Raw genomic sequence first — 19,266 nt, 5'->3', positions numbered from 1 at the left:
CAGTTTTGATTTTCCTCTGCCATGACAAATATATTTTGCTCGGGGAAACACACTTTGACCGTTTTTGCCACTAAATTTAAATAGGTCCCCTCCGGGCCACTGGGAGGAGAGCCAGAGCCAAGAGGAGGCTTTCAACGACTACTAGAGTTAATTGGCAACATCACCAAGGTTTCACATTTCATTCTTTAAAATAGTAGTTGCCTGATTTGGTAAGTTTAAATTAAATTATATACACGGCATGTCGATACCGAAAAGATCGCAATCTGGGCATACGTTCCTTTATTTGGCTACATTTGGGATTTTCACTAGCCCGCTCGAATTTTAGCTGCATAACGATCAAGAAAGTCTAAAACCTAAATCCCAAACAACTTATCTTTTATCCTGTCTCTTGGTTTGTGATTTTTTTCTGCATAAAAAGTCAACATAAAAAAAAAAAAAAAAACCAAAAAAAAACAGTCTACCGGAACCGGAGCATGAATTAAGGTTAAGAGGTGTGCTGAAGTGTTTTGTTAATCATAGAGATTTTTTAGATTTGTCAGTCGATCTCGGATCTGGAACGGGTAAAGGGTTTTTCTTTATTAAAGATTCTATAACACATTTTTTTTTTTTTTAATTAGTCGTTAAGCCCAGCCGGTTATAATGCTGAACAGTGAATATTTTATATTCACAGTTCAAAACTTCACAGTCGAATTTGCCGCTTTGGCTCTAATTGCAGGGATGCCAGATGAGGACTTTTAAATTGAAAAACTGAAAATGGCAATGTTGCTCTTTGACCGTTAGTTTCAAGATGGCTGCTGCTACTGTCAGTCTTACGCCAACCTCTTCGGCTAATGCTAGGAGACATAATTCAACTCAACTTTCTCAACTTATTTTCCCTGGCATTATTCGCCATAAAAATGGTAACTCCATCTTGTATTCATTTAAGGCTATTAAATTTAAATTTTGTATCTGGTGCATTTACAGATAACATAGCCTGCAATTTATACATGGCAATTTCCCGGCAATTTCATCTTATCATGTGGCCTGAAACTGCCGTTTCCCAAAATGTTGTCTCTATCTGCACGTACCGGATGTACGCTTCAGAACAGTAAATTTGATCATGTTGGTACATTTAGTTAGTTGATGAAATTGTTTCTGAAAATAATCGTGTTTCTATTTTTCTATTAACAGCATGGTGAAGTTTGAGATTCTTCATTGCAGTCTAAAGTGCTCATTGATTTGTTGAAGCCAGCTGGCAAAAGGTGTTTTGCAGTGTCTTTCAGTCTTGCTAGCTACCTGTACCAGTTGTAGCTTTTGTCACACACTGAAACACTTCCAAACAATTTAAAGTAATTACTTTGATCAACTTTATTCCAGTAAGGCTACACATTAAATTTTTTGATGACTAGCTCTTTGCTTTATGTCTGTTGACTTTTCAGTTAAGACTGTTTTAAAAGCTTGCTAACTGTTTATTCCTTGGTAGTGTTTGTAAAAGTAATTCTTAGAGATTGCTTAGTTTAATTATGCTTCTGTTATTTTCTAATGTTGCACATGACTTTGTTTTCTGACAGTAATCAAGTTTTTTTTTTCCCCAAGTAGGATTAACAGCCGCTTGAAGTCTGAGCCTCTTTGTTGCAGTCCAATATGTACATGAATTTTGTGCAGCCAGTTGGAGAATGGTGTGGTGAGCTGTTGCATGCAGACTGGGGTGCTGGTGTCGTTCGTTCATTTAACTATGGACCATTCAGTCGTTCGTTTATCGTAAGAAATCTGTCACTTGTCGCGTAAAATTGTGTCCACCAGGTGGCGAAGTTAGTAGGTTAGCATTTCGTTGTTGATGTCGAAGACAATTAGACAAATGACATCTGAATTTGGGCTTTTCTAACTAAGTGCTTGTTTGGAAAATACTTGTTAAGAGTTGTAAACTTTTGTTGATGAAACATAACAAAAATTTTTTTTCTTTTTAAAAACTTGAAATGATATCTTTGATCATCTAATTGATTTCTTTTTCTCAAGTTTAGTCTTTAGTCTACATTTCAAGTAAATCATTATTGGTATCTTTTTTCAAATTTGTATTGGTTCATTTATGTTCTTTTGCTTTGTAGGTTTCCATGGTCAGTTTTATGTTTGAGCTGTTTGAGGCGTTGCTATTTAGGGTACAGTGGTTTTGCAGTCATTTTCCAGTTGAGACATGCGCTGAAATGGAGCTTGTGCGGACTTGCAGTTGAACATCATACTTTAATGTGTCATTTGCCTATGTCGGTGTCTATGCAGTGTTGAACTGCTGTGCAAAATAATCGATGTCGCCTGATGGCTGCCGGGCTCATTTTATCGGCAGCATTTTGTCGATATGTCGTCTCTTGCTACCTGTACCGCCGTTGAGGTAATTTAGCTTGATGTACAGTCTCATTTAATTATTGACTTAAGTTAATATCTTCGTTTTCATTTCAGTTGATTCGTTTGCCGCCGTTCCTTAGACTTGAAACACCGGTGAAACTAAGAAGACGTTGCAGAAATTCAAGATTGATCAATGAATTATGTAGATAAATTACAAGTGCATATCTGGGCTCCCTTCTTCAGTGGCCCCGTTTCCCTAAATAACCACTAACCAACGCCCGCCGGTGGTCACTCACTCGCTGCGACAACCAGGAGGAAGGGAGATGTTTGGTCGAACGGGGACTTGCAAGGCGCATGATTCGATGAAATCTGTTGGAGGGTCATGAGTCTAAGCCGGAAGCCTACTATGACACACTGCTCTCATAATAACTGCTCCTCAGCTCTCTTCGCTCTTTTTCCGGTTTCTCTTAACCATGGCCGGGTAATCTCCCTGGTCGAGTCAGTCGGGCAGTGTCTCCTCCTGCTTGACTGACAGCAGTTTGTACCGGACGGTTTGTTTAATATAATATTTATTATTATATGTATCTAAAGAAATAAAGATATTTAAACTATATTTTTTTTTATTATAGATTTTTCGTAACAAGTACAATTTCAATATATTAAAAAATTATTTATTTATTAAAATAGACCGTCCGGTACAAACTGCTGTCAGTCAAGCAGGAGGAGACACTGCCCGACTGACTCGACCAGGGAGATTACCCGGCCATGGTTAAGAGAAACCGGAAAAAGAGCGAAGAGAGCTGAGGAGCAGTTATTATGAGAGCAGTGTGTCATAGTAGGCTTCCGGCTTAGACTCATGACCCTCCAACAGATTTCATCGAATCATGCGCCTTGCAAGTCCCCGTTCGACCAAACATCTCCCTTCCTCCTGGTTGTCGCAGCGAGTGAGTGACCACCGGCGGGCGTTGGTTAGTGGTTATTTAGGGAAACGGGGCCACTGAAGAAGGGAGCCCAGATATGCACTTGTAATTTATCTACATAATTCATTGATCAATCTTGAATTTCTGCAACGTCTTCTTAGTTTCACCGGTGTTTCAAGTCTAAGGAACGGCGGCAAACGAATCAACTGAAATGAAAACGAAGATATTAACTTAAGTCAATAATTAAATGAGACTGTACATCAAGCTAAATTACCTCAACGGCGGTACAGGTAGCAAGAGACGACATATCGACAAAATGCTGCCGATAAAATGAGCCCGGCAGCCATCAGGCGACATCGATTATTTTGCACAGCAGTTCAACACTGCATAGACACCGACATAGGCAAATGACACATTAAAGTATGATGTTCAACTGCAAGTCCGCACAAGCTCCATTTCAGCGCATGTCTCAACTGGAAAATGACTGCAAAACCACTGTACCCTAAATAGCAACGCCTCAAACAGCTCAAACATAAAACTGACCATGGAAACCTACAAAGCAAAAGAACATAAATGAACCAATACAAATTTGAAAAAAGATACCAATAATGATTTACTTGAAATGTAGACTAAAGACTAAACTTGAGAAAAAGAAATCAATTAGATGATCAAAGATATCATTTCAAGTTTTTAAAAAGAAAAAAAATTTTTGTTATGTTTCATCAACAAAAGTTTACAACTCTTAACAAGTATTTTCCAAACAAGCACTTAGTTAGAAAAGCCCAAATTCAGATGTCATTTGTCTAATTGTCTTCGACATCAACAACGAAATGCTAACCTACTAACTTCGCCACCTGGTGGACACAATTTTACGCGACAAGTGACAGATTTCTTACGATAAACGAACGACTGAATGGTCCATAGTTAAATGAACGAACGACACCAGCACCCCAGTCTGCATGCAACAGCTCACCACACCATTCTCCAACTGGCTGCACAAAATTCATGTACATATTGGACTGCAACAAAGAGGCTCAGACTTCAAGCGGCTGTTAATCCTACTTGGGGAAAAAAAAACTTGATTACTGTCAGAAAACAAAGTCATGTGCAACATTAGAAAATAACAGAAGCATAATTAAACTAAGCAATCTCTAAGAATTACTTTTACAAACACTACCAAGGAATAAACAGTTAGCAAGCTTTTAAAACAGTCTTAACTGAAAAGTCAACAGACATAAAGCAAAGAGCTAGTCATCAAAAAATTTAATGTGTAGCCTTACTGGAATAAAGTTGATCAATGAATTACTTTAAATTGTTTGGAAGTGTTTCAGTGTGTGACAAAAGCTACAACTGGTACAGGTAGCTAGCAAGACTGAAAGACACTGCAAAACACCTTTCGCCAGCTGGCTTCAACAAATCAATGAGCACTTTAGACTGCAATGAAGAATCTCAAACTTCACCATGCTGTTAATAGAAAAATAGAAACACGATTATTTTCAGAAACAATTTCATCAACTAACTAAATGTACCAACATGATCAAATTTACTGTTCTGAAGCGTACATCCGGTACGTGCAGTTAGAGACAACATTTTGGGAAACGGCAGTTTCAGGCCACATGATATGATGAAATTGCCGGGAAATTGCCATGTATAAATTGCAGGCTATGTTATCTGTAAATGCACCAGATACAAAATTTACATTGAATAGCCTTAAATGAATACAAACAGGAGTTACCATTTTTATAACGAATAATGAAATAACGTCATAACGTCAGGGAAAATAAGTTGAGTTGAGTTGGTGATTTTTTTATTAGCCACCTATGTGAAATCGTCGCCAACTAAAGCCATGTCATGGCCATCTAGTATAACAATCGCCAACTAAACCAGCCGCAGTGTAGAGTGTAAAAATGTAAAAAAATTCGTGAATAACAGCAGACGAAAAAAAAAATCTATGAAAGAATAAAGAAAAAGCCTCGTCGTTAAGACAAATTTGATGAACACATTTTTTATTATAATGAACGTTCCTAACAAAACTCAAATATTTGAGTTGTTCCGATCTTGTATCCGTTACAGTGGGCAGTTAAAACTATCCGACAAACTTTTGGTTTCAAAGAGAATCAAAATTGAGTTTCACAAGAACAAAACACTTTCGAATCCAGAAGAAATTTGCAAAGCCTATGAGGTTGGAATTATTTTATAGTGTTACATTAGTGATAATCCAATTTAAAATATGTTTTTTTTGCAGAAGGGACAAAGTTTTCTGTCCAAGAGGAGATTGCTGTGACAAATATGGCTAAAAAATTCACAGTACTAGTCCAGTCGTTGAAAAGAACTGTGTGTTCAGCACATTACCGATACAAACATACATTTGATAATTCAAAAGTTCCAGTTTTACACCCTGAAGATTTAGAAGAGGAATTTACTCGAGGAAGTGGCCCTGGAGGACAAGCTGTAAATAAAACTTCAAATGCTGTACTTTTACGTCACAAACCTTCAGGGTTACTTGTGAAGTGTCACCAGACCCGCTCGTTAGCTATAAACAGAGAATTAGCCCGTGAAATCTTAACCCAAAAACTCGATAATCTAATCAATGGGGAGGACAGTATTGAGGCACAAAAAAATAGATTGTTAGAAAAAAAGAGTAAAGATAACACTAGAAAATCAGAAAAATTGGCTGAATTAAAAGAGAAGTGGAAAAAGAGAGAAGGTATTGAATAGATGTTGTGTATGTGTTACTGTCATGGAATACATTAGTCTTTCTTTCTTCAAATAGTTTTGATATTCTTCATCTTAATTTTACTTTAAATTTAATGTATAGTAATTTTGAGTAGTTCCTATAAAAATAAACTATAGAAATTTCTATAGAAATAAACTAGCCAACGCATTCATTTTTAATGATTGAGAAATGCAACAGTGAAAAAATTCTTATGAAATAAACTGTGTTTGCAATAATTAGTTATTAAAAGAAAGTGAAATGTAACTAATGATATTTTCTGTTTTCATCACTGTACACTGAATCCAGTTGATATTTGCCCTTAGTCTATAGTCTAATATACTCTTGAAATATACTTTGGCAATCTGATTTTATGAGAGACAAAATTCTAATTGTATAGATACAGATCTAAATTTTCCTAATTACGATTGCATCATTCAATCGACGAATTTTCTCATTTGAATTTGCCGCATGTGGATTTATGGATTGGAGTATAGTATCGATCGTTAGTCCTACTTAGTAGCAAAGGTTAAGGAAGGCATTTCATATTTTGATTACTTTCAAACCACCATGTAACTTACAAATATGTCGGGAAATTCTTAAATATGTATTTTTTTATCGTTTGAATAAATCTCAGTTTACAAAAAGATAACTCACTTAATGAAAATCGAATCGAATCGAATCTTGCAAAATTTTGGGTAGTAGGCTATATCGATAGTTAAAACCTTAGCCTGCCCCTGCCAGCCCCTTTCTGCAAGAACAAAATAAAACGTACTGCGTCGTTTGTTGATAGAGACCTAAATTCTTTGTCGTTCACCATTTTAACTTTTTGCCAAGTTTACTCGCTCTGTGCGGTTTTCTCAAGCTGTCAAATAAAGAATTATCTACCATTATGAAGTGGCAATATAAAGAAGAGCATCCTTTTGAAAAACGAAGAGCCGAGGGGGAGAAGATTCGTCGAAAATATCCTGATCGTGTCCCTGTAAGTCACCCTCCTTTGTTAGGGTATTTCCCTTCCATCACTTTTTGTTTACCAACTTTCTCTGAGAACAAGCCAAATTCAACCATTTGAAACTCATTTGAAATTTATTGTTACTTAAAACTAGTTTTGTTCTATGAATTCAGAACTGTTTCAAATTATATCTGCTGAATATGTTAAACCATATAATTTTAATCTATTGGATTTTTCAAACAATATTTAGGTCATTGTTGAAAAGGCTCCAAAAGCAAGGATTGGTGATCTGGATAAGAAAAAATATCTGGTTCCGTCAGATCTTACTGTTGGCCAGTTCTACTTCTTAATTCGCAAACGAATCCATCTGCGACCTGAGGATGCACTGTTTTTCTTTGTCAACAATGTAATTCCTCCTACTTGTGCTACAATGGGAACTTTGTATCAGGAACATCACGAAGAAGACTATTTTCTTTACATAGCTTATAGTGATGAAAGTGTCTATGGAAATTAATTATTTTTCAGACAGGTGCTTTCCATTGAAATGTCAGTGACATATTTTCTTTTAGAGCACTTTGTACACTGTATTCTGTTGCTCCCTTCTCCACATCTTCTTGACTAATAATCATACTCCAATTATTACATTTTGTCGATCAGAATTTCAGTTTCACCATGTTTGGGTGTTTGGTCTTTTTTCGTGTACAGTACAGTGTGTATGTATGATACATCTGTAATACAGTTACTGGCGTTAGATACACGGAAGTCAAATTAGAATGATCGGTGTACGTTCTCCGCCTCTTTCAATAGCATTTGAACATGTTCTAAAAAAACAATTATAAGAAAGATATAGAATAGGGGAATTGATTTGTGTAACTCTTAAGTCATAGCATGTTCACTTACTCTTCTCTGAAGCAAAAGCAGAAGGTGGAGCTTTACTGTGAGTAGTCAAAATGAATGGATCAGCTCCTCTTTTCAAAAGATGATCAACTAGCCATTTTTCGCCTGTTGTAGCAGCCCAGTGTAAAGGAGTGAAACCAAATTCGTTCCTTGAGTTTACATCGCATCCTGTTCCGAAAAGGTGCTTTAAAAAGGCAGAGTATAAACGTATTTAAAAGCGGTTAGAAACCTAGATTTGTGAGGCAGTCTATTATAAGAACGCCACGCTGAATTTCGCTGCTTCGTTTTTGAGCACACTGAGCAGATCGAAGGCGACACGCGATTCCGTAGATAGCTATGTAAAGGGCTCCATCTCCGTTAAGATTGTAGAATTCGTTATCCGCTCCTGCGAGTACGCAAGTTGAGTTAATCACTCTTTGTTCGATATTAGAAATAAAAATACTTTATTTTTTTAATTACCGAATTCTAACATGAACTGGATGAGTTTAAACGATCCACCAAAGCAAGCTGACTAATAAAAAAAGCATGAAAGAAGGTTAAAAAAATCTTGTTATGTTTTTGTTAATACATCAATTTAACTGTTACCAAAAAAGGTGTTATATGGGAACGCTGCAAATTGCTACTCGGTGCATTAGGAGAAATCTGATGCTTTTTCATTAGAGCCACACAACGATCTTCGTTATTCATCTCAAATGGGAACTGCGCAAAAAGGTTATCAATAAAAAAATTGTTGAAACTTGATCATGCATATGAGTCATTTGAAAAGAAACCTTTGCTAAGTAGCAAACAAGATCAAGGTTTTCTTTTTCGTGATCAGAATGCTTTTTCTGGCGGCGATATAGGTCATACAGGACAACAGCAGCAATCAACGACGAAGAAAGAGAAAATACCAGAAAAATTGCCGAATCAAACATAGCTTTCAATGGTTTTTGCGGTGTGATTCTGAAAACGAACAGAGAAAAATGTAAAAAAATTACGCAATTTCAGAGATCCATACATTTCCTCAACGTTTACTTAAGGTAATTAAAGGACGGAAAAGCTTAAGAACTTTTCACGTCACCTTTTCAACGCGCCAAAATTTGGCCACCATTAGATCTTTTTTAGTTTTGTTGTCAAAAGTATATCATAAGTTTACAACCCTGTACCCAGGTTCTGTTTAGAAATGGCGTATTTGGCTCGCAGAGTGGGTGTAACTCGCCAATAAATGCACTAGCTAATACTGTTTTACTTTCAAGAATTTTCTCGGTAGCAACGACCTATGTTTTTCACACGTTGGAACTGTACAGCAAAACGAGAACACACTTCTATCATTGTCGTACAAGGATGACGTCATATTTTAGCACGAGTTATTTCTAGGCTTTAAATAGAAGAAGTATTTGTTCAAAAACGCAGTTTCACAAAGAATGATAAAACGTAAGAAAAGTTTCACCAGTAAACAAGAGATTAAACACGTGGTATTCGTAGAGAAAGAAGAGAATTTGGAGTAGTGTTACGTGATGGAAATTCTACAGTAGGATCACGAGTCAATACCGATGAAAACTTTACGGATTTCATTATGTTATAGCGTTATTTTGAAAGTATTTTAGATATCTAGGAAGAAAGTGAAATGGAAATGAACTTACCTTGGCAGGAGGGTCAATCAGTTTTGCAACGATCTGAGTGTCTTTGACGAGTGGGGCACAAGGCTGTGTTCTCTGGAAGTGTTCTTTTTCCATAGAATACGAACACCAGCCATCGATGTTTTTTTAAAACATATTTGAAACACATGAAGGTATTCTTTATCTAATCCCATGGTCCGTTTTCACAAAAATGTTTAGTAGCAACAGTTTAGCAACGACAACAGGAGAAAAGAACCTGAGATTATTTTTGAAAAACATGAAAAACATTGCCAAGATTACAATTTTTGAGTACAGATGGCGTTGGAATGGTTCCCAGCCCCTATATAAGCTGTCAAAAAATTTCAGACTTGGGGACTTTCCATAACAACAAAGGTACACACACGAACCTTCTCATCAGTTAATTATAACAACGAAAAGAGGAAGACACCTTGCTTTTTTATTTGGCCGAGCTTTTATTTTTTATGGGTAAGTACATTTATACTTTTAATTGCTCTTAGTCTTAAATGCAAAATAGATTTACCTGATAAATAAATAAATCAGTGTTACAACTTACAAGATAACATTTTTAAAATTAAGTAAAAAAATTGTAACTGTGCCAAAGAGTAATTACATTTAAGCTGTTAAAAATTTATCTTTGCCCAAGTTAACTCGTACTGGGTTGTATGTTTTATTCAGAATAAGTTTCAGTTTCAGAAAGTTAACATTTGGAAAAGTGCTTTTTTGTGCTATTTTATCAGTAATGTTGATAGTGGTTGGCCATATCTAAATTTCTGGTGCATTTATGAAAGATGGAACTGTTTTTCTAAATCTTATAAAAGTAAAACAATCAACTTGGTGATTTTTACTTGGCAATATATCTTGTTTGTGCAACACATTTTCTTTGATCAAAGGTTACAATACCTTTTTATATGACGCGATAAGTTGTGAAATAACGATTGCGCAAGACGAGTGACGCACGGGTTTTGTGTTACTAAGCTGTGAAGGACCCAAATCAAGTTCTGGCACACCGCATTATATTCGTATTCCATGCTTACAGATCTGGAGGGAAAAGAAAGAGCCGAGAGAAAAGTATGCCAATGGACGGCACAGGAGTCGCAAATCGGCGACGACTGCGTAGCTGGCTTGGCTGAGCCAGAAAATTACCGCAGGTTCGGCTGGGGCTCGACATGGCCAAGCTGACTCAGCAACACTCCAATCTTCCCACTGTCCATCTCGGCAGGACTTCGGCTCGATAATGATTGTGAAAAACAGAATCCCGGGTCACTTTACTACCAACAGGTGAAGATCCTAGAATATGCTGATCAATAAATGCTGAATCAATAAATTATTTGACAAAATTGTTACAGACATTCTTTCTATTTTCTCCCTGTTCTTAATAGGCTTCGTCACTTAGGAATCACGAAGACAATGAAATCTTTCAAGTGACTGTACGTCATGCAACCAAAGGCCATGTGACGTTGCCTTTTAGCGGCTACCAGATTCGTGATGGATTCAATGAAATTCTCAACAAGAATCGTCATCACCAATCTGGTGAATACGGAAGCGAACTTAGTAGATTGGAAGATATCTTATGGCCACCCGATCGCCCGCTTCCATATCCAGCTTGGGGCGCGATCAAGACTCGTCTTCGTATAGTTAGTTTACAACAGTATGCTAATTTGATTGTAGCGTTGACAGAACTGGTGCAAAATCAGCTGAAAATTCATTGCTACAACACCGTCGGAAACTTCTTAACGTAATTCTTTTAAATAGGATATTTAAAATAAAAAAATTTAATTTTTTTTTTAACATTTAAAAATATAGATTCTATGAGAGTTACAAAGAACGAAAGGACTTGACCAAGTCACTTGAAGACTTCTATCATGAATACATTCCTCCCATCACTTCGAAGCACCATACATGCGTCGGTTTGGGCTTGGACTTGGCGGAGAAGATAATGGAATTAGAAAAGACTTACCCTGGTATCGGATCGGCTCTCTTTCTAGCTTCATGCGAAGAGGTAATAATCCTGTCGATCAACATCGACAACAAAAGTCCTCTGTTTACATATATCTGTTTAACTGAACGGTTTGTTTGTGGTATAACATGAAAGGATATTGGAAACGTAAATCGATACGTTTCGACTCCAACTCCAGATACCCGCACGTCTGAAAAAGAACATGTCGTCATTGCTTTGAACATCGAACTGGAAGATCGTGTAGGCGTTTTAATACTAGATACTGGTTACCACGTCCCTCAACCTGTGACAGTCATGGAAGATGGTCTCTACCCTCACACTGGTAGTAACATATGTTCATGCGTTATTATACGAAAAATCATCTTCGATAACTTTTTCCATTCTTATTACTTGTAGGCTGGTTCAAGCCTGGTGGCACTAGTCGATCACGACGCCTCTATAATTATACATTCCATCCAAGTGGCCGCTACGTACTCTGGGATGTCAAGGAAACCCGCAAAGGAATTGAGGAATGTGAATCTGCTCTCATTTACACGCATCAGGTATTTCATTGATATTTCCATCTATGAACAAAGTTTCAAGTTTCAATAATGACATAACTAATACCTGTTTGTACCGTTTTAGGCGTTTCTATCTCCAGTTGACTGCACAGAGCGACGCAACCTGGTTTACAACTTCAAGTCATTATTGAAGCGAGACGCATCAGGGAAAGTTCTTGCTGGGTTATACTTTGGGTTGAAGCCTTTTGACCGTGGCTTTTTCTCACTGTTCTATCAAGACGAAAATCAAAAACAAATTGATTTTAAAATAAGTTTCTCCGATGTTTACAATGAACGCGATCTATCGGAAGCGACATTAGAGAATTTACTTCATTGTCAAACCCAGTTGGAACTTCGTGATGGTTTGATTGAACTCCTGAAGAAAATATCATTAGCTTTAAACAATGCAGAGTTCATGCAACAGCTGCTGACTATTAATCAGCGCATCGTTATTTTGGCGGAAAATAACTAAATTCTTTCTATTGTTTGAATTCTTCCACGGCGATTTCGTCTATTCGTTTTCTAACTTTTTAGTTTCTATCACAAAAATCTTTAAATTAGTACACTAATGTTTAGCTGATATACGTTTGGGTTAATTCTGAATACTACTTTGTTTCTACAAAAAAAAAACGTAGTTTCGTACGAAAAGGCAAAATACAACCATTAGAAAATCATAAGCAATACCATCTGATTTCATTTATATAATTAATGAAGTGTATACGTGGCAATACCATTTGTATCTTCCTTTGACTTTTTGTTGCCATCTATGTCTTATGTAGAGAACGCGGGGAAGGGGATTGTGGCATTGTGACGTCATAGACCTACTTTGCTACTGAGCAAGACCATTCAGCCACCCTTGAGCGCTCCCGCGTATATAAAGACGGGACGCGCGTCGAAGACCGTCAAAGGCAGACACCACATCTAACAGTTCTAACAGGTCCCACAACTCGACACTCACAATCAAGTTTGAACAAATCGTCTCTACCAACACATACATTAAAATTAGCAACATGCTCCGCCGTTTGCTTCCAATTATTCTTCTACTACATTATTTCCAGGTCAGACTTAGTTAATTTACTTCAAAGTTTAGACGTTACTTCAAATTTGAATTGTAATTCGTGTACATAATCTTAACGTAACATTTTTCGTTTAAAACGGTTAGATAAAATGCGCTCTCAAACTAAAGAAAGTCGTGAAAGATGCACGTTTTTCAGCAGTCTGAAAAAATTGATGAACAAAATAGTAGACGATTTTTGAATAACCTAATGACGCAATTGTATTCTATAAGGTAAATTTTATAACGAATAACGTACCAAAATATATTTTTAAGAAAAGTATAAGCGGGATAATTTGCGTACGTATCTACAAGCGCCTCAAGAGTCATCTTTTGTGAATCAACTTTCCATTGTTGTCTCAAATTCACAGCGATTCACAAAATGATTGAGATTGCACCACTCGCGAGAAATATCCCCTAAACAAACGAAAGACGGGGATTTCATCTACTTCTTGTCAAACGCATGTAAAGAATATTTCTTTTTAGAATTGTTGAAGCAGACACCCCACTGGTTTGCGCAGTGGCGAATCCATGTTTCCTTGTTTTATAAGATAAGAGCCATTTGTCTATTTGATGATGAGACTTTCCCCCAAAAAAGTCAGCATGTATTAGTCAAGCTGGCAGAGTTATTTAATGGATTATATGAAATATGATGCTACTAGGAGATCGCTCCTCTCCCTTGAGTATACCACTATTTTCCCGTACTATTATAGAGGAGCAAGCAATGCGAAACAAAAACACATTATTAAAGATCAACATAACAATGTGCGGAATAGATCGTGAAACAACGGCCATTGTAATAAAAAGTCTAATACCATAGGTTTCTAAGTCTAAGATTGATTTCATATGAAGAATGGTTAAGCTTCTCTGCTCTCCTACTGGCGTACGAGTCCTAAGCTAATCCCCTTATCACTGAAGAGAACGCGCCTTGATTCTTTCCTTTTAATGCAGTGCGGCGATCTTAATCACTACTGCAGCGCAAATGAAACAACAACACGTTTTCAAGGAAAAACTCTTTCGACTTAACTGGGCAATAAAGCTATAACAACAAGTCAACAGTACTGCCATTCTAATTATAGCCTTGGAAGCTCTCGAATGTTATGAAAATCTGAAGCATAAAAATCTCCAAAGCTAATCTTCTGGCCAATCATGTTTGTTGATGTTTGCCACATAGCGTTTGGGTATTAGAATCTCATCCATGGTAGGTCCAAAGCTACAGCAGATAGGCTTCGACAGAAAGGTCAATACTTGGTGTGTTGACAAACGACAGCTGAAGCATGTGGGATTGGCTATGGGATTAAACGAGATAAAAAGGGCCGCAGTAGAAAGCGAAGGAGAATTACAAAGGCAAATTATTTCGTCTTGTTGACTTGGGATGTTTTAAGAATTGAGTTCAAAAGACAGCCTTAATTCTTTCAAGATTTTAAAACTATTTCTGAACATATTGAATACAAATATTTTGCCGGGGTTTCTTTCTTCAGGGACTAGGATATTGTAGCGGATCATCGGCGCTGCAGGATGTTGACCCAACCAACCCATCAGATGCTGCGTCCGAAGCAGATCACCTATCTTCTACTGACGGCCCAGAGAAACTAAACAACAACGATAGAGCTCAGCAGAAGGGTGATGAGAAACCGGCTTCAATGGATAATAGGAGACAAAGAAGACATATCGGCTCGATTGCAGCTTTTCGTGGCTTACCAGGACCATTCAACAAATTCAACCCAACCGAGTGGCCATTGTCATCAGCAGGATGGGATTGGTAAATGATTTAGTTGTTGTGCGACTCGGTAAGAGAAAGCTCCAATATTGTTCTTGTTTATCAATCGAACCCACCACTAGGAAAAAAGTTATGACGCCTGGCGCTGACTTTGTCGACTATGGGGAGGGCTTGGATGAAGATGTCATCAAAGACAAACGATACCCAGATGTCATCCAAGCGGCAATTCAAAGAAATGGTGTACGACCCAACCCGGTCTTGATGCGAAACAACCCTATTATTTCAGGCAAGAGCAGCAACAAAAATTTCGAGATACTCCCCCCACCGCACAACGAAGCCAGGGCTAGAGCTGTCAGCCGACTGCTACGACTCCTTTCTGAGGCTAGAGCCAATTCTGCTGCCGGTGCAAACTCTATCAGCAAGAAATTTCTGGGAGCACTAGCCCGCAATAACGCTCTTCCAGCATCTGGTCCGAAAGCAATCCTCCCTTTTGTCCAGTACAAAGGGTCAACCGCAATTCCTTTACCAGGGAAAAGAACTTTAATCAATTCGGGAGCACCGCGCATTCTAGACAACCGTTCTGAGGCAACAGATACTGATGCGCATCTTGAATTTTCCAATCAAGTGGAAGAATTTCCTATGGAAGACGTATATTCCGATGACGTCATGCTCGGTATGGGAGAAGACGAAGACCAAACAGGTAAGACAAAAAAATCCTTAAAAACCCCACTTTCTTTGTATAATGAAAAATTCTCCAAAGCCCAAAAACAATTAGTTCGGTATGAGAGCACGTAATTAAAAAAGACGCGACATTTGAACAGACCCAATTGTTCAACGATACTGTGCGCAAAACCAAAGTAAAAACCAAAACAATAATAGAGTAACGTCAACTTTTGAGATAAGTTCTCGTATTATTAGGAAATGCCAGAAGGCAGATCAAACATTCCCAAAAGCAATAACTAAAATATTATAAATATATCGCAGTAGATTTAACAGTCTTTGAGTTTGTAGGATTGTACAAACGTTGCTGTGTGCAATATGTGAAGACAACAACAAAAATAAAAGTGCTGAAGCGAATGCAAATGTTTACCTTATTGGTTCTTTTTATAGATGATTACAGTGAACTGGTAACATCCAACAAACGCAACATCGCGTCATTGGCAGCTAAAGGCGGTTGGGCGCGTCCTTCAAGAACCTACAATCGCATGCCACATTATCCTTTTTGAATTATTTAATCAAGACAGTCCTTTGCAACACATACTTGCTGTTTCCGTTCTGCTTCCAATTTGCGATCTTTTCAGATTTGCTATACGTGTTAATCTAATTTAGCTATTAGTGTCAGTGGCGGTCGTGTTCAACAACGGTAAATATCAACACATGTGGCGGGTTTCCACCGGTGGAATCCACAATCATTATTCACGCTATAAACTTTGAATATTAATTGGTGTACGTCTTAATGTTAATACAACTTATCAATTATCTGTGATGGTTCTTTTAAACTGAATTTTTCTCAAAAAATTCTCAAATTAAATTTAAAACAAAACAGTAACTTATAAAGGAAAAAGAGACAATAGAGTTAGACATACTGTGATGGAGAGGTTAGCCTTACGTAATAAATTGATGGATACCGGATACAAACTCCTTCACGCGTGCACGGCGACTGTCATTTACCTTTGACAGTATATTAAATATATTGCCTTTCTCACGCTTCGACTGACACGACACGGTTCGATAAATGCAGCTGGCTTCAATGTAAAGAGCAGGGTCATGAGGCGATGTTGATGGACGATCCTCCGATTGGCTTATTTTTGCGTGGGTCGGTGCACATGGTACGACGAACTCGGTTCAGTCGAGTGTACTATATATTTTTTTTCTCAATTTTGATCCAACAAGAATTCACGGACATGGATCAGTCTAGTATTGGGGCTTATCACCAGCTGCCAGGCCTTTGAAGAGCAGAAATAATACATAAAATGGTCTTCAACAGCAGCCTGTGAGAGTGGATTCAGTCAAATACTACACCATCACGAGATGAAAAGACCAATACAGTCAGATAAGTGCCTTTATACAGCCCTACTTACTGGATTATCATTATTTTTTCCAATTCAGACGGATGTCAATGAACGTTAAACCAATAACTTGACATCCTAGGAAAACTTATATCTTCGTTTTTGAATCTTGAAATTGAATTTCAACTGCAGCAAGCTTGTCGAGATCTCCAGTTGAGCCGAAAGTTTCAAAGTGATCTCTTCAGAGTAAAGACTTCCTTCAGTGAGAAATCTTCCCCCCTTTCCACAGCAAATCGTTCTTAAAATTTTTCTGTTTTCTGAGCTGCGCCTTTTCCTTTTCTGTTTTCTGAGCTGTCTTTATCCTTTTTCTGTTCTTGACTCAAATCAACTTCAACCTTCTCTCTTCCAAAACTTCTCGCGAGTTTTGTCTTGCTGACCTTGCAAGAAACAGGGAAAAATATACTTCATCGTTAATTTCGGGAAATAAATTGTCAATCTTAAAACTAGATTTTTCCTTAACGCTATCTAGCAGTAATAAACTAAACAAAGCTGAGTTGACAGTTACACCAATTGCAGACACACCGACTATTGTATTAAGTGCCTGGAGGGGGGATGGTTGAATTGATGGGGAGTTTTGGGATGGGTAACACACAAAGAAGGATTTTGCAGGGTTAAAAAAAATCATTGCCCACGTGTTCGACTGAAAAACTAAGTAGGTGAAGAAAATCCGATTTTTAAAAGACGGGAAAAACTAAAGGTTTAGAAAGAAGATAAGGGCACAAAGAAAAACGGTTCCGTTCTCATCGGTTGTCATCAATAACGTCCTAATAATTAGTTGAGAGAAAATAAGACCCTTAATTGAAACTGTAACCAGCAGTTGACTATTTAAACTATTTAAATAACTACTTACGTGGAGAATAAGATCGCGAGCGTGAACGCTCGTAACCTCGACGGCTGGAACGGTAGTTTTTCTCATAGTAGGGCGAAGGTGACCGACGGTATCCTCTTTCATTACGGTCGTATTTGTCATAACGCCCACTAGTTCTGCAAGTAATAGTTAATTCAAGTAATGGAAGAAGATGAAACTTTAGAACTCGTATTTTCTTACATAGTGGGCCTCCCCATGTAAATGCCTGGAGTAGGAGTATGAGGTCGTTGAGTAATTGAATAATCCACACGAATGCGCCGACCGTCAATTTCTAGGCCTGTACATTGCTCTTTGGCCAATTTAGCATCTTCCAGACTCTCAAAATAAACAAAGGCAAACCCCCGTGAACGTCCGGTCTGAAAAGTTGTAAACATGTAAAATTATTCAAAAGTTACACTGGAAATTTCTAAAATTTCATACCTTAGCATCTTTAACAACTTGTACTTTCTCAAGGGGACCATATTTGGCAAACACATGCTGCAATTCTGTCTCAGTTGTGTATAGTCCCATTCCAAATACACCAAGGCAACGGGTGGGTTCAGGATTGTCCTAAAATACAATTGGTTTGTAAAGACAACTTACTCAGTTTCTAAATATATGAAAATCTCTTACTGGTGGACCACCTCCACCTCCTCCTCCTCCTCCACCACCACCTCCTCCACCTCCTCCTCCACCCCGATGACTGCCACCATGCATATTGTTGTGGCGTTTTCTGCCTGACATTGGGGATCTGGAACGACTGTGATAACGATCTCCTCCTCTATCACCTCCCCTGTCACCTCTGTCACGTCTATCATTATGTGACCTTCTGTCTCTATCCTCATCATAAGAACGAGAACGCCGTGCTTGATGGCGATGTCCAGGAGATCTACTACGTCCACTATCCTTGTGGTGACGGTAATTCCTGATCAAAAGATTACAACTTATTATTGAAATGGACACAACTTTTCACAGCTTCATGGAACTAACCTAATAGGTAAACTTAACTAGTAAAAAAATAATATTACCAAGATTTTTACAGTCACCAAATCATGACTCAATAACAAACACAGGGGGAAAACAAAATTTAACATACCCTGAAGGGGAATCCTTCCGTCTTGGAGAATCCATTGCTGTGTTTAATCTAAGCCTAAGATAAAAAGATATGAATTAAGAACCATTGAAAGCATGAAACATGTTAGGACACTATTGTAAATGTTTGTTTCACATCAAACCTCTCTTGCCAATCAAAATCCAGTGAATTATTGCCAACATTCAACAAAAATCTATCACATAGGGATATTATAACAACAGAATTTGAATGCTAATCACTCACCTCAACAATGAAAACGAAAGTAACTCTTATTTCTTCTAAACGTTGAAAATGGTGTCTGGCGGGAACTGACAATGCTCCCATAAGAGAGAAAGACTGAGAGAGCAGAGCATCAATGGCGTATCTGAGTGGTGATGATAGCTGAATTCAGCGTGGTTCGAATCTTCGGTAAAAAATTTACATATCTAGTCACAGATGGCGTTCGGAACGACGTTGCCACACCCACTTTTATTCAGCTTGTCGAGAACAAACAAACAACAAACAAGCAAAACAAGTAGTAATCAATAAATATACGAGTCATAAAAAACACATTTGTAATTCTTAAAAAAA

At 37.7% G+C, this 19,266-nt stretch overlaps 4 protein-coding genes and 1 long non-coding RNA gene across 8 annotated transcripts; 3 read left to right on the top strand and 2 right to left on the bottom strand.

The window, feature by feature from the left end:
* Positions 1-809: 809 nt before the first annotated feature.
* Positions 810-2,879, top strand: LOC124343392. Of its 2 annotated transcripts, none has more exons than XR_006919211.1 (6): positions 810-899; positions 964-1,101; positions 1,171-1,328; positions 1,579-1,740; positions 2,085-2,362; positions 2,431-2,879. It is a non-coding gene; the product is annotated as an uncharacterized LOC124343392 (long non-coding RNA). The 2 variants fall into 2 exon arrangements; XR_006919212.1 differs by having other exon boundaries at positions 964-1,105.
* A 3,811-nt stretch (positions 2,880-6,690) lies between these two features.
* LOC124343367 (gamma-aminobutyric acid receptor-associated protein) lies at positions 6,691-7,675 on the top strand. The gene is made up of 2 exons (XM_046796702.1): positions 6,691-6,931; positions 7,152-7,675. The coding sequence occupies exons 1-2, from the start codon at positions 6,842-6,844 to the stop codon at positions 7,413-7,415; spliced, it is 354 nt and encodes a 117-aa protein (XP_046652658.1). The 5' UTR covers positions 6,691-6,841; the 3' UTR covers positions 7,416-7,675.
* Positions 7,434-10,613, bottom strand: LOC124343331 (26S proteasome non-ATPase regulatory subunit 10-like). Its single transcript, XM_046796648.1, has 7 exons — positions 9,421-10,613; positions 8,569-8,740; positions 8,384-8,497; positions 8,258-8,309; positions 8,028-8,183; positions 7,802-7,966; positions 7,434-7,722 (listed from the first exon to the last, which is right to left on the bottom strand). Exons 2-7 carry the CDS (start codon positions 8,710-8,712, stop codon positions 7,670-7,672), a joined length of 684 nt encoding a protein of 227 aa, XP_046652604.1. The 5' UTR covers positions 8,713-8,740; positions 9,421-10,613; the 3' UTR covers positions 7,434-7,669.
* Positions 10,613-12,590, top strand: LOC124343328. Its single transcript, XM_046796645.1, has 6 exons — positions 10,613-10,695; positions 10,797-11,152; positions 11,221-11,416; positions 11,510-11,696; positions 11,771-11,916; positions 11,999-12,590. The coding sequence occupies exons 3-6, from the start codon at positions 11,354-11,356 to the stop codon at positions 12,383-12,385; spliced, it is 783 nt and encodes a 260-aa protein (XP_046652601.1). The 5' UTR covers positions 10,613-10,695; positions 10,797-11,152; positions 11,221-11,353; the 3' UTR covers positions 12,386-12,590.
* LOC124343314 (transformer-2 protein homolog alpha-like) lies at positions 11,761-19,091 on the bottom strand. 3 transcript variants are annotated; one of them, XR_006919177.1, is made up of 10 exons: positions 18,940-19,091; positions 18,700-18,753; positions 18,237-18,528; positions 18,045-18,173; positions 17,805-17,980; positions 17,607-17,740; positions 15,949-17,128; positions 15,778-15,882; positions 11,991-12,144; positions 11,761-11,937 (listed from the first exon to the last, which is right to left on the bottom strand). XR_006919177.1 is itself a non-coding variant. In XM_046796620.1 (7 exons), exons 2-7 carry the CDS (start codon positions 18,732-18,734, stop codon positions 17,076-17,078), a joined length of 819 nt encoding a protein of 272 aa, XP_046652576.1. In that variant the 5' UTR covers positions 18,735-18,753; positions 18,940-19,091; the 3' UTR covers positions 15,923-17,075. The 3 variants fall into 3 exon arrangements, 2 of the variants coding, with proteins under 2 accessions (XP_046652576.1, XP_046652577.1); XM_046796620.1 differs by lacking the exons at positions 11,761-11,937; positions 11,991-12,144; positions 15,778-15,882 and having other exon boundaries at positions 15,923-17,128; XM_046796621.1 differs by lacking the exons at positions 11,761-11,937; positions 11,991-12,144; positions 15,778-15,882; positions 15,949-17,128 and adding an exon at positions 17,267-17,520.
* Positions 19,092-19,266: the final 175 nt, after the last annotated feature.

Source organism: Daphnia pulicaria, chromosome 6 (genome assembly GCF_021234035.1).
Source record: "Daphnia pulicaria isolate SC F1-1A chromosome 6, SC_F0-13Bv2, whole genome shotgun sequence".
Taxonomy (NCBI): domain Eukaryota; kingdom Metazoa; phylum Arthropoda; class Branchiopoda; order Diplostraca; family Daphniidae; genus Daphnia; species Daphnia pulicaria.
Note: the sequence above shows the minus strand (reverse complement) of the source record. Positions and strands in the feature narration are given on the sequence as shown.

Coding starts and splice junctions, on each gene's coding strand:
- LOC124343314 (XM_046796620.1), bottom strand. CDS start 18,734: ATGGATTCTCCAAGACGGAAGGATTCCCCTTCAGG. Junction 17,981..18,044: donor AAGTTGTTAAAGATGCTAAG/GTATGAAATTTT, acceptor ACAACTTTTCAG/ACCGGACGTTCACGGGGGTT. Junction 17,129..17,606: donor CTCGCGATCTTATTCTCCAC/GTAAGTAGTTAT, acceptor TTGCAAGGTCAG/CAAGACAAAACTCGCGAGAA.
- LOC124343331 (XM_046796648.1), bottom strand. CDS start 8,712: ATGTTTGATTCGGCAATTTTTCTGGTATTTTCTCTTTCTTCGTCGTTG. Junction 8,310..8,383: donor CCCATATAACACCTTTTTTG/GTAACAGTTAAA, acceptor TTTTTTTATTAG/TCAGCTTGCTTTGGTGGATC. Junction 8,184..8,257: donor CCAGTTCATGTTAGAATTCG/GTAATTAAAAAA, acceptor GCGTACTCGCAG/GAGCGGATAACGAATTCTAC.
- LOC124343328 (XM_046796645.1), top strand. CDS start 11,354: ATGGAATTAGAAAAGACTTACCCTGGTATCGGATCGGCTCTCTTTCTA. Junction 11,417..11,509: donor TTCTAGCTTCATGCGAAGAG/GTAATAATCCTG, acceptor ATAACATGAAAG/GATATTGGAAACGTAAATCG. Junction 11,697..11,770: donor TGGTCTCTACCCTCACACTG/GTAGTAACATAT, acceptor TATTACTTGTAG/GCTGGTTCAAGCCTGGTGGC.
- LOC124343367 (XM_046796702.1), top strand. CDS start 6,842: ATGAAGTGGCAATATAAAGAAGAGCATCCTTTTGAAAAACGAAGAGCC. Junction 6,932..7,151: donor AATATCCTGATCGTGTCCCT/GTAAGTCACCCT, acceptor AACAATATTTAG/GTCATTGTTGAAAAGGCTCC.